Genomic DNA, 12,651 nt, shown 5'->3' on the forward strand with positions numbered 1-12,651 from the left:
CGATTCAGTAAGAGAATTGGAGAATGGACGAGTATGAGTAATTACACTGAGAAGTTACATAGTGCTTTCCAGCTGTTAGAGATCTGTGTGTTGTCACCCTTTAATGTACAAAGCTGCTCCTACTACTACATTATGTTCAGAAGACCTGTTCTTCCTCCTTAGGGAATAGGTGGACAATCAGGGTCCAGGATGGCAGAAACTTTTTCAGTCTCGGGTGGTCTCTTGTCCTTGACCTGGTGAGATCTTTTTTCTTCCCTATGTAGCCAATATCCTTTTAAGGTGTGCACCAAATTCCAGGAAGCCAGTGGGAAAAATAAAATAAAGTGCTGAATGCGGCTTTTACTACCGGGAGTCAACAAGTCTGCTGAAGCCGGAAAGTATTCTGTACGGCGACTGGGAACACCTACTTGGTACTGAAAGGGCGTTCTTTCACAAACTACCTTTGTGGAGTCCTTCATCAGCAAAAGGACATATAAACAATGTGCTGCCCCTTTAAGAAGCAAGCATATAGGCTCTCCTTAACCGAAGTCCATAGCAAAGGTCTTGGCTCACTTCAGCCAAGTCCGAGGAAAGGTGATGTAATCCCGTTGCACCCGTTGGTTCTCCTTTTGGCACAGCACTCTTGAGTCTTGTTGCTGGACTGAGCCCCCAACTCCCCACAGCGTATTGCGGGAGAGGAGAATTAATTCCCTGCAACTGGCCTAACCTGGTGAGCCAGGACAGCACCATGCATTCAGGGGTCCCACCCTGTAGCTCAGGGAGAGAGTTTAACCCCCTTTCCTGCCAGCCTCTGAATGCGCTTTGTACGCTCAGTCTCTCCAAGCTAAGGTTGGGAGCATGGATTTTCAGTTGTCTTGCCAGTTTCTCTGTCTAGATAGCACTGTTGAGCTTTAAAACCTCATTGAGCCAATGTGAACTGGTTGAGTGTGGGGCCAGTCTCTGCCCGCCCCAAGTTAAACTGCTCCCTTGAAGCTTGTTTTTGTTTACAAATGCCCAGGCTGCTCTGTCATTTGCAGCTGCTGGTGTAAAGCCCTGAGACACATGATAGGAGAAGTGTGGCAATTGTGCTTCTCCGTCCCTAACGTGTTCAGAATAAATGTTGGCCTGCTTGCCATACAGCTCTGGACTTAGAAGGTGAAATGAATTCTGAATGAATGAATGACCTTCCCCCTCTCCCCGCTAACAGGAGGGGGTCAGTCTGTTGATTCGTACCCCTCCTGTGCGTGTTTAGAAACAATCCTGGTAAACCTGGTATGCACATAGAAGAAGCTGCAATGCAGGATTCCTCTCCTGAGTCTGTGGCCATCAGGCGATGCCTTCATTCTAAAATCTGGCATAGTTAGCAAGCTGGAGAAGTAAATTAGTGCTGAGACTGAAATTGCTGTACAGTTGTGTGTCAGATATGCACTCAACTTGGTAAGAGACTGACTTCATTCAAGCCACCTGTGGCCCCCATTTGAAGAGTGGGGGGTGTCAAGGAGGATGCCAGTGCCATGAAGAAGTACCATGCTGCACGCATGTCTGACAGGTTTGGCGTTGCTGTTGAGCGTCTCTCACAAGAGCAGAGTGGGCAAGTGATTAGACTGTCCCTGGCTTTTGCTCTCTTCTCCTTCCTTTGTGGATTTGTCCAAGTGGGGAAGCGTTACAGTGAAGTCTGCTCACATTGACTGACAACCAGGAGAGATCTGACTGCAATAAAGTAGCCTTCCTGTCCGCTGGCTGACTAAACACAATGCATTTAGGAATGCTTAGTGCTGGAAAAACTGCATGAAAGCTCACAAAGTGCCAGGATTATATGGCATTTGGGTCCTCTGTGTATGTCCTTTTATCCCAAATCTGGGCACTATTGCTGATTTCTTACATATATTAATATGAAACTCCGCCAGTGACATAATATTGCTTCCTGGGGAGTTGTAAATCCAAACAGGGTTTCTTTAATTAACCAGTAATGGAACCACCTGAAGGCTCTCAAGTAGTTACATGTTTTGTTGGTCTAATTTGATCATTTTTATTTTTAATTTAAGTTAAAATTATATGATATTGCAGTTAAAATGAAGGCTGCCAGGGTACAGTGGTTTCTCATGTCTTTAATTCAAACAAAGAAATTCACACCATGCTAAATTGATGTCTTGGTCTCTGAAACGCGTGGTGTTGGGGATTAATTCTCTGTGTCCAGGGTCCCTCATCCTTGTTTCACTCCAGTCTTTTTTTTTTAAACATAATCCCAAACTCTGCGAAACACAGCTGTGATTCATAAACTTCCTTGCTTTTAAATGATCAGTCAGTTACGATATGCTGCTCGTTTCTCCCAGGGGCTGTTAAAAATAAACTCTTGATCAACAAGCATCTCTGCCTCAATCCTGCATCCGCTCTCTGCTGACTCGAGTTCTGTAGCAGTTTCCACAAAGCCGCCACAGATTTGGGACTCTCTCCTCGTTACCCAAGCCTAAATCCATAGGGAGATTTTCACATGCGGGGGAATGGGGGTGAGGGGGGTCAGATTTCTTTTTGCAGCAAGCTGATCCAGCAGCCCTTGAATTCAAGTGAACTTTTCACTGAAGAATGTCACTTGTTCTGCTGAACAGCCATTCTGGTCCTGCACCTGTGTCAGGACACAATGAAACTTACCCTTCTCCATTGCCTTCTTGTGTGTGGGGCTGGGGCTTTGACGAGTTAAGTTCCTTTTTGTTTGGTGGTGTGGATTCTATAGGGCTTAAACAGCTGGTCCATTATTACAGATGTCTTTTTTTCTTTCTTTTTTTAAGTAGGCAATTGTTCTTGGCATTGAAAGGGCGTTCTTTTTCTAGTCACCTTTTTCTGCTTGCATGTGGTTAGTGGAGCTTGGGTTGGAAGCTGACTTTGATTTGGGTTCTAGCCATCAGTACGGGTACAATTTTCTTTGCCAGTGAAGTTGGCCACAAGAAGAATTGTGTATCATGGAGTGGGGGTCAATGGTGAGCTGTATTGTAATTATAATTGGAGTGAACTTAAGAGAAATCTATAAGGGAATCTACCTTCCCAAGAGCCTGTTCATTCCTCACTGGAGTATTGTGGAGCTCAATGAGAGGAGGGATGGCCCAGTGTTAGGGTGCTAGCGTGGGACTGAGAGACCTGGTTTCAGGTCCCTGTTCCACAGATTTCCTGCGTGACCCTGGGCAAGTCACTTAGTCTCTCAGTGCCTTGGTTCCCTGTCTGCAAAATGAGGATAACAGCACTGACCTAACCATGGGGGTTATGAGGATAAATACAATCAATATGATGAGGTGCTTAGATACTGCAGTGATGAGGGCTGTATAGGGTACCTCAACTCTATAGCCTGGCTGCCTTGACCACAATTTGTTGTCCTCCACCACTCTAAAGGTGTTAGCCTAGGTGGTGGCTATATGGCTCTAACTGTAAAATTTTGGGATGTGGTTTTTTTTAGTGCAGATGGGCCATGCACTGTGTTAAGCTTGTACAGATGAGTCCTCTAGAGCTGGGTGAATTTGTTTGACTGAATCTTTTCTCAGTAAAAAAATGCAGACACGGTGACTACAGAACATTGTGTGAATTTGTGGGGATTTCGCCAAATTGTTTTGGTTTAACCAAAAAAAAAAAAAATCCAAGAAAAAAGCATTTCAGTTTGAAAATTTCAAAGCAAACTGTCGTTTCCTCCTCCCCCCCCCCAGTTCAAAACAACTTTTTGTTTGGAAATTTACTTTAATATTATTTTGTTAATTAAACACTAAAAATTGCTCAATCAAACCAACTAAAATTTCATTCAACCCAAAACTATTTTTTTTTCCTTTTTGATTCACCAAAAACTTTGAAAATGTTGTCTTTCAGTTTGATGTGAAATGATTCTCCCCGCCCCCCCAATTTTTTTGGATTGCCAGCAAACCAAAAAATCCATAGTCTATCCAGCTCTAATCAAAGTTGTTTACTGTATGCCTGGAAGGCACTCAGATGCTACAGTGATGAATGTGGGCTAAAAACATATGTTGAAGCAAATGCAGTTCCAGGCTTAAGTTTAGGAGTTAATATTCTGAAAAATTTAATAGCAAAAATAATTATTTTAAAAGAAGACAAGCTGTGTATGGCTGAAGGGAGTCTCATATGTTGCTAAATAAGGGATCTGCAGGATTCCTGGTTGACTGGTGCATTTTAAAAGTATTTCCTGATAGTGCAGAATAAATTCCTTAGCACTTGTCCTTCCACCATGTGTTTCCAGTTTCTTTTCCTTTTATTGAACTTACACTACAGTCTTCAGTCATCGCTACATATAGTTCTGCTCAGCGAAGGCATAAAGCTGTCCTCCAGACAATAGGTGAGAAGGAATAGTATGAGCAAATTCAGACAGTTATTTTATATAAGGCTGGGGACGCTTTATGTGGTTTGAATGGGCAGCCTGTTCATTATTGAAATCTTGGCCGGATACACCTGTAAACTTACCAAGGATCTGATAGGAGGAGGCCTTCAGTAGCAGTAATGGCTGGATGCCGTGCCTTTCACGTAGGGGTTGTTGGCTCACGTCCTGCCTGCTCCATTTGACCTTTCATTGGTCTTCCTCTTGTGAAATGAGTTGGTGGATCCTAGTCATGTTTCTAGTGAACAGGTTTCCATGTTGCAAATGAAGTCACAGCAGAGAATGTGCTGGAGGGAAGCACCTGCTTCATTGTCACTCCTGATTTCCAGATGTCAAGGCCTCGCCACCCTGGCATATTCTCTAGGCTTCTGAATTCTTTATCTGCAACAGCTGGTCAATCAATGAGGGTGATTTTGGCAAATCTTTATCTTGGCAGAGTGGCACCGAGAGGTGGAAAGCCAAAATGTCAGAGCTACAAAGCAGGAGGCTTTTGTGTTCGACCACTAGTAGAGAGCTCACCTGGCTGCCTGGTTCACTCCTCCCTTAGGGGGCCCTGCAGGCGTGCATTAAGTTGGGTGGAATTTCCTTGCGGGGGGGGAGGGGGGGCAGTTCTGACCTCAGATACGGCACGCAATTTGAGTTGTAGTCTGTTAGATTTTCCTTTTAGTCAAGTTTAAACCACCTCCGTGCCCCAGTAGACCATAATCCTGCCAAACTTGGGCTTTATCTACTAATGCTCAAGACAGGTTTCAGAGTAACAGCCGTGTTAGTCTGTATTCGCAAAAAGAAAAGGAGTACTTGTGGCACCTTAGAGACTAACCAATTTATTTGAGCACGAGCTTTCGTGAGCTACTGAGCTGTAGCTCACGAAAGCTCGTGCTCAAATAAATTGGTTAGTCTCTAAGGTGCCACAAGTACTCCTTTTCTTAATGCTCAAGAGTGTTTTGTGATTCCAGGTGACTTCCTGTTGTTGCCACCTCACTTTAGTAATTGGTACAGTAATTTAAACCTCGTTATATTTATGGCTCAGGTGACGGTGCTGCAAAGCTCTCTGGGAAATGAACACTGGGTTTTTTTCCTCCTGACAGCTGTTGTGGGGGCCACTTCTTTCATGGCCCCTGAGAGGGTCAGCTGTGCGTTCTTTTCATCCTCCTGATCTGGATGTGCATTAAACAGGGAAGAGGGATTAGGATGAGAGGGACTTTGTTTCCTTTCAGTGGAATGGCCGATGTAGTGCTCACAGTCATACCAGGGGAATTGCATCCTGAAAGGATGTTGTCTTCACTTAAGCAGTTGTATAAATCCTGTTACTGTTTGACCTCTTCCATGTGAGTCTAAATAAAAACGTCTGATTGGATTTTGCTCTTTCCTGACTGGTGGGAGGCCAGCCAAAGACAGCTGGCCAAAATTATCTTATCCCCCTGGTTCTCCCGGCAGTGGGGTGTTGGAACTCCAGGGGACGCCCCCCACAAACATTCATGTCCTCATCCCTCAGGGGGGTCTGACTCATGGGCATCATGTCAGCTTTGCTAACTTGCTCTCCATAATAGCCTGAATTTGTTAAAACAGGCTCTGACTCCTGATGCATCTGAGCATTTGGCTTCCTCATGCAGTCAAACAATAACCTGTTTTTGTTTTGTTCCTACTTCCTTCCCTTCTTCCCCTAACCTCTTTCATTCAGTGTCATCAGCTCTGCGCCGTCCACAGCAGAAGCCCTTAGAAATGGCTGTTTTGTGAGCCACGTGTTTATAAAATGATGGCGTTATGGCGTTCAGAGAGAGCACTTGATTGATATCCTCCATGACATGGAGCGGGTTGGTTAGCAAGTTCTAGTGATCTGTAACAGTGCTGCTGATGGAAGTGCAGTCTGGAAGGAAGAACACCCAGTTTAAGAAGTGTGCCAAGTTTGCTTTCTTCTGCCACCCAGTTCTCACTTGTTGGGTTACTTTCAGAGCTTGCTGCTTTCTCGGGTTCGTTTCCTCATTAGGTGGCACTGTGGAGTTAGCAGCAGGCTTGCACCAACCAGTCTGCCCTTAACATGATTTGCCGAGCTTTCTGCGGGAATGAACCCTCCTAGTAGTTGAGGCTGAGGTAGGAGGTACTCTCTCCATTCCCTTGCCGTCTTGGACAGTTTCAAACGGGGATTAAACAGGCTCAGTTAGGCCTTTGTATAGGCTACCGATATCTTGAAATGGTTTTCCAGATACTCTTGCTTGAGATATGTTTTCTGAACTGAGATATATTCACACAGCCTCCTCCTAAAAGCCTGGCCACTGGACCTCAGGCTCCTCCTCTTTCAGGAGCAGCAAACTCACTTCATGCGCACACGTGCTCTATGTTTAAAGAGCAGTGCAGTTATTTGGGGGGGGTTACGGTGCCGCATGGCCTAGGGTTGCTCTTATCCTAGGCTGAGATGCCATTTATAAGCAGAAATGCTTAGGGGGACCACACTGCTGATTGATTCCAGACTAGCCTAGAGATGCGTTAGTGGGACTCAGTAGGAGTAGTTTAAAAAAAGAAAAAAGAACTGAAATCTCTCGCTGTCCTGCATTTAACATCCTGCCACGGGATTACCTGCCCAGTGGGGAATTGTACCTTTTGCTTGCTGTACAGGTTTCCCTCATCTCCCTGTTACGGGCACCGTCCACAGGCATATCTGGGCCAGTGCCCCAGCTGAACTTCCTCTCCGGCAGCAGGAGGAAGCTTGACACCGTATCTGTGTAGCTGGACCAGAGGGCAGTGCAGGTGGGGAGATGGAATTCACAACCCAGTAGCCACCATCCCTTTCATCCTGGCAACTGGGTGACCTGCAAACCCTAAAACTGGTCCTACCAACGGTTGGCTAGGTGTGTGCTGTTGGAGAGATGGTACTGGTTCGGAAAGAGCACAGGGTAGACATGTAGATGCCTAGTTACTTTCTCAGGAGGAAGGGCACGCAAGGGAACGGACCTTCCATTCATTAGTGTGTGTGTGTGAGTGAGAGAGGCTCTGGGAGATTATGGGGAGAGATACAACTAAAAACACAGAGCCCAGCCACAGAACAGGAGGTAGCAGACTTTATTTTTGAGCAGCAGCTCCTTTTGGAAAACTGCCTCTGGGTGTGTGCTGTTGAGAGAGGGAGAGTGTACTACAGCTTCCTTCTGCCTACAAAGTCTGTCTAGGCTGTCTGGGTTCTGTTCTGGCCAGTGACTACTTGCTGCTGCTCAGAAAAGTAAATATACTGTCAGCTACAAAAGAAACCCATTGGTGTGATGTGACAAGGGTTAGAAGCGGAACAGCTGAGCTTCTGGCCCACAGAAGGTGGCAGGGAAACAGCTTGAGAATGATGAGAGCTTCTTGTGACTTTCTCAAGTGCAGAGCTCTTTGCACAGCGCTGTAAAATGTACTCCGCGTTCTGCAAAATACAGAACATGACACAGTCCCGACACCTAAAAGCTCATCATCCCAGTCGGGCAACAGATTAAGTGGTAAGGGGTGATTCCCTTCAACCTTAAGGCTGGAGCATCTTTGGAGGCACTTGCATGCCTCTTCCCCATCTTGGTCTGGACCCTAGCACGCAACTTATTTAATTGGACCCTGGACACTGACTAGTCATTTGATCAGCAAATCCATGCCTGACTGGCAGGAGGGGGATGGGTTTGCATCCTGTAAACACAACTACAGAGCTGTGCAGTCTAATATGCAGCGGGGATATTTCACCTCTAACTCCCGGAAGGTACAGGAACTACTGCCTGGTGGGGGCAAGCTTACCTATGTGGGGGGGTCCAGTTGCTCAATGCAGGCATAAGCAGCTAGCCTGATGGATGTCACATTAGCCTCAGTGGGAAACAGACAGTTAAAGACAGGCCTAAGGTCCTTAGAACTTTATCTAAGGATCGTCTCCGGGTAAGAGGTTGGGTAGAGACTGCCTTTTTCTTGTAATACCAAGCATCTCTTATTCATCCAAGTGCATTATTATTACCATTCTTTGTATTGCAGTAGTGTCTAGAGGCGCCCTCCCCCCCATCAATGATCAAGACCGCCTTGTGCCAGGCGCTGTACAGATATAACAACACGATTGTCCCTGCCTCCCGAAAGACTGTACAATCTAAATACATTGATTTATTTGATTCACAAACCTGTGTATCCCCCACAGAACGGGTGGGCAAACTACAGCCCGTGGGCCACATCCAGGCCGCCAGCCAATTTAATCTGGCCCCTGAGCTCCCGCTGGGGAGCAGGGTCTGGGGCTTGCCCCACTCCCGCTCTCCAGCCGGGGAGCAGGGTCGCTGGCCACAGCTCTGTGCAGCTCCCGGAAGCAGTAGCATGTCCCCTCTCTGACTCCTATGCATAGGGGCAGAAATGGGACTCCGCACGCTGCCCCTGCCCCAAGCACCGCCCCCGCAGCTTCCGTTGTCTTGAAACGGTCAATGGGAGCTGCAGGGGCAGGGCCTGTGGACGGGGCAGTGTGCAGGGCTGCCTGTCCGCGCCTCTGCGTAGGAGCCAGAGTGGGGACGTGCCGCTGCTTCTGGGAGCTGCTTGAGGTAAGTGCCGCCCTGAGCCTGCACCCCTGGGCCCCTCCCGTGTCCCAACCCCCTACCCCACCTCTGATCCCCCTCCTGCCCTCCGAACCCCTCAATCCCAGCCTGGAGCACCCTCTTGCACCTCGAACCCCTCATCCCAAGCCCCACCCCAGAGCCCACACCTCCGGATGGAGCCCTCACACCCCCCCCCATCGCGCCCCAACACCCTGCCCCTTCCCGCACCCTGAACTCCTCATTTCTGGCCCCCACCCCAGAGCCTGCTCCCCCAGCCAGAACTCTCACCCCTTCCCGCACCCCAGCCCCCAATTTTGTGAGTGTTCATGGCCCGCCGTACAATTTCCATACCCAGAAGTGGCTCTCAGGCCAAAAGTTTGCCCACCCCTGCTCTGCTGTGAGCCAGGGTTCAGAGGTGGTGATGTCTGAATTCTTTTGCATCTCCTCAAACCTAGCCTGACCAACCCAGACATTAGACCAAATCGTAGAACGTGAAAACAGAATGGTTACAGTGACGAGTTCAAACGCACATTGATCAAACAGAAGTGTGATCAACGTCTCAAATCTCTTCATCCTCATGAACATTGCTCAGTCCTCACTCTGGCCTTCCTGCTGGGCAGTAAATGAAGGCACCTCAGGAAACACCTCTCCCCCATGGAATTCCCTCTCCAGCTTTCTGTTTGTATTCTGCAACAGAGCAGCTTAGAGCAACTTCGAAAGTCCTCCTGCCTTCCTAATCAATTCTAGTGATGAGCTGCTTTTCCTGTGTCTTGGGGACATCACCCGATAAGGATTTTGTACATAACTGTATTTTAGCTAACGTTTCTCCATAAAGATAAGCCCTTCTTTGTAAAATAAATGTGGTGATTCAGACAGCTTTGACATTACCGTGGGGTTTTCCTTTAGCAAAGGGACATTTATTACTTGTATTCTGGTAGTGCCTACAGGCTGCAATTGAGATCAGGGCCCTGTTGTGCTGGGCACTCTGTAGACACACAGTTACAGTCACTTGTACCCAAGGAGCTTCCAGTCGAAATAGGCGAAGGGCGGGAGTGGATTATATTCCTGACTTAACAGATGTGGGAACTGAGATGCAGAGCGGTTGTGACATATCCAAAGTCGTGGCAGAGCCAGGATTTGAACCCAGGTGTCCTGCATCTCTCTCATGCTCACATGAAGACAGCTTCTTCCTATATCCCAGTGGAGTTCAAAGTCAAAGTTCCCCTGAGTGACTGGGGCATCTGTTCGACGCAGTCCAGCCACATCCGTTTCGGTGGAGTTGCTCAGGAATGGAATTTGTTCCTGTATTTTTCTCTGTCCTCAGATATTCAGTTTTCTGTCCAACTGTTCTTAGCAAAGGGTCATGGGATCTGAAATACTCCTTATAACCATTGTGATATGTTGCAATAAACATGCTGCTTATATATGAAACGTGCCAACAGTTAAGGCCTTCCTGGTCCTCTTGTCCTTCTCAGCCTGGTCCTCTTGTCTTAGACAAAGAGCTGATGTAATTAACTGATGTCAGGAGTTTTCATCCCCTCTCCCCTCCCCTGGGGAGCAGGCCCAGTTGGCCTTGCTGGAGTGCTGTGCCTGCCGTGGGTACCAGACCTCAGAGTTGAACATGCTGGCAATGGTAGCGTTTGGGTAAGGGAGGGCTGGCAGCTGCACCCCAGCCAACAGATGTATCTGAATATTCATATGTTTAGAGATTAATCTTTCTCTTAATTAGGCAAATGGCTGTGAGGGTGTCTCTAGCCATGCTGTGTAATGTAGTGGAGTCAGAAAAAGAAGAATAACCAGCCATATCTCTTTTCTTTCCCTACAGATCCCAGACGAATTTGATAATGGTGAGTAAAGCCCCAAACCTGCTTCTGAGTTGGCTCAGTGCTTTGGGCCGCTTCCTCCCCATGAGCCCTTGGCAGACAGACATGGAAGAGAGGCTGGTGCAGGGGTGTGTATGTAGGGGGTGGGGGAATAGACTTGTCGCTCCTGCAGATGTGAGCTCGGTAGCGCAGATGGCTCTCTTGATAAAAAGGGCAACTCACTGGTCATTGGAAAGTCTGTGTGAGGTGGAACAGAAAGGCCCTTTTGCTCCAGGTTGGAAAGATGGCCAGTTTTAAAAGCCAGAAATGCTGAGCAAGGAGAGCGCTGGCAGGTGCAGGGAGAGAAACATTTGCCCTTCCTTTTCTTTATTCATCCAGCGGTATCCCTCTGTGGCAGGACAAAGTAGCTGCCCTCCAGGAGACGTATCAGACTTGGCGACTCTGCCTGCCTTCCCAAAGCCTCCCACTCTCCCCAAGCAGGAAAGCGACTCACTTTGGATAAACACGTTTGTGTTTGGGCTTCTGAATTCTGCACTGCGTGAATTGGGGCTTTTACTCCATGCCTGTCACTGTGCTAAGAGATGGATGTTTGCACCGGCTGGGTGCTCTTGGATTTGGCAGTAGACACCTCGTTGAAACTCTTCTCCTAGACAGAGAAGCACATCTGGGCTCGATGCTTCTTAGTGCTGTTGTTCATGAATGATGAAAGTGAGGGACTCTACAGTTACCTGTCTGGGGAGTGGAACTGGCTGTGAAATGTCTCTGGACTCAGTGAATCCACTGGGAAGTTGGCTTAAAATACCGGATCAAACCTAGAGTGCTTCTGAGCTTCAGTTTCCCAGTTTCTGCCCCTCCCTGCGAACATGGTGCCATCTTCTGTTGTGGTCTGTGTTCTGGAGAGCATACGATGATTCCCCTTTAATCCCCTGGAAGACATGCAGTTGTTCCCATTGTATGGATGGATAAACCAAACCACAGAGAGGTTGCATGACTGACCCAAGCCTGACACTGATTTGCTGTAGCAGTAGTTTTCCTAATCCCCTGCTCTAGCCAGTAGCCCACACTTCCGGAAGTGGAGAAGGAAACCAAGAACTCCCGCTGGAGCATTCGAAGCGAGGGGATGGAGAGCAAAGGGTGAAAACAGTCCATGGTGAGGGCTTTGGTCAACTGGGAGGCAAAACTATTTCCTGTGGGCTACTTTTGTCATCTGCACATGGATTTCTTATGGAAAACGTTTCCTTGTGAGGGATGTAGGGATGTTTTTTCCAATGGAAGGGTCTGGTCCAACAAGGTTTATGACCACAAATGAGTATGTGCACATGGCAGAGGGAAGGTTTGGCAGCCTATAGTCAACTCTGTTAACGTGCTCAATTGAGTTTTACAGATGCGGAGTCTGCTTCTGGTTGACATGCTCCCGTCCTCTTCCGAGCCTCCCAAACTCTCATTTGGGTGAAACAGCAGCTCTAAACCTTGTCACCTGCCTATCACTGCAGCAGAGCTTCCAGCTGGTCCTCGTAGGTCAGAAATGGGGCTGGAACCCCTTTGACTCCTGAAAGAAACCATCAGCTGCTGTTTCCTCTTCTGACTTTTGCTGCAAACGGTGCCGTCCGTGTTTTTCTGGTCATCACATTTTTGGAGAAGAGCAACAAAACTAATAAGGAAACCGCAGCAGCTGAGCACCAGGGAAAGCCTGAGAGCTAAATCTTGACTTGTCTAAATTGCGGGAGCCTGTACATGTTTGAAAAGCGTTAGAGCCAAGGAAGAAGAGGGACGGAGTGTGATTTATGAGAGGATGGGCTCAGTGGTTAGGGTGCCAGCCTTGGCCTCAGGAAACCAAGGTGTAATTCCCTACTCTGCCTTGTGTGACCTTGGGCCAATCGCCAAGCCTCTCTGTGCCTCGGTACTATAAAATGGGGATAGTAGCATTTCCCTGCCTTGCAGAGAGGCTGTGAGGAAAAATTCATTA

The 12,651-nt window shown here is 47.7% G+C and overlaps 1 protein-coding gene across 1 annotated transcript in view; it reads left to right on the forward strand.

The window, feature by feature from the left end:
• TIMM50 (translocase of inner mitochondrial membrane 50) overlaps nucleotides 1-12,651 on the forward strand; it is a 45,853-nt gene that overhangs the window by 12,049 nt on the left and 21,153 nt on the right. The window contains exon 4 of the mRNA XM_084612516.1: nucleotides 10,688-10,709. Coding sequence (XP_084468642.1) covers nucleotides 10,688-10,709 — 22 coding nt within the window. The remainder of the gene's footprint in view (nucleotides 1-10,687; nucleotides 10,710-12,651) is intronic.

Source organism: Lepidochelys olivacea, assembly GCF_965140295.1.
Source record: "Lepidochelys olivacea isolate rLepOli2 genome assembly, chromosome: 23".
In the NCBI taxonomy this organism is placed as follows: domain Eukaryota; kingdom Metazoa; phylum Chordata; order Testudines; family Cheloniidae; genus Lepidochelys; species Lepidochelys olivacea.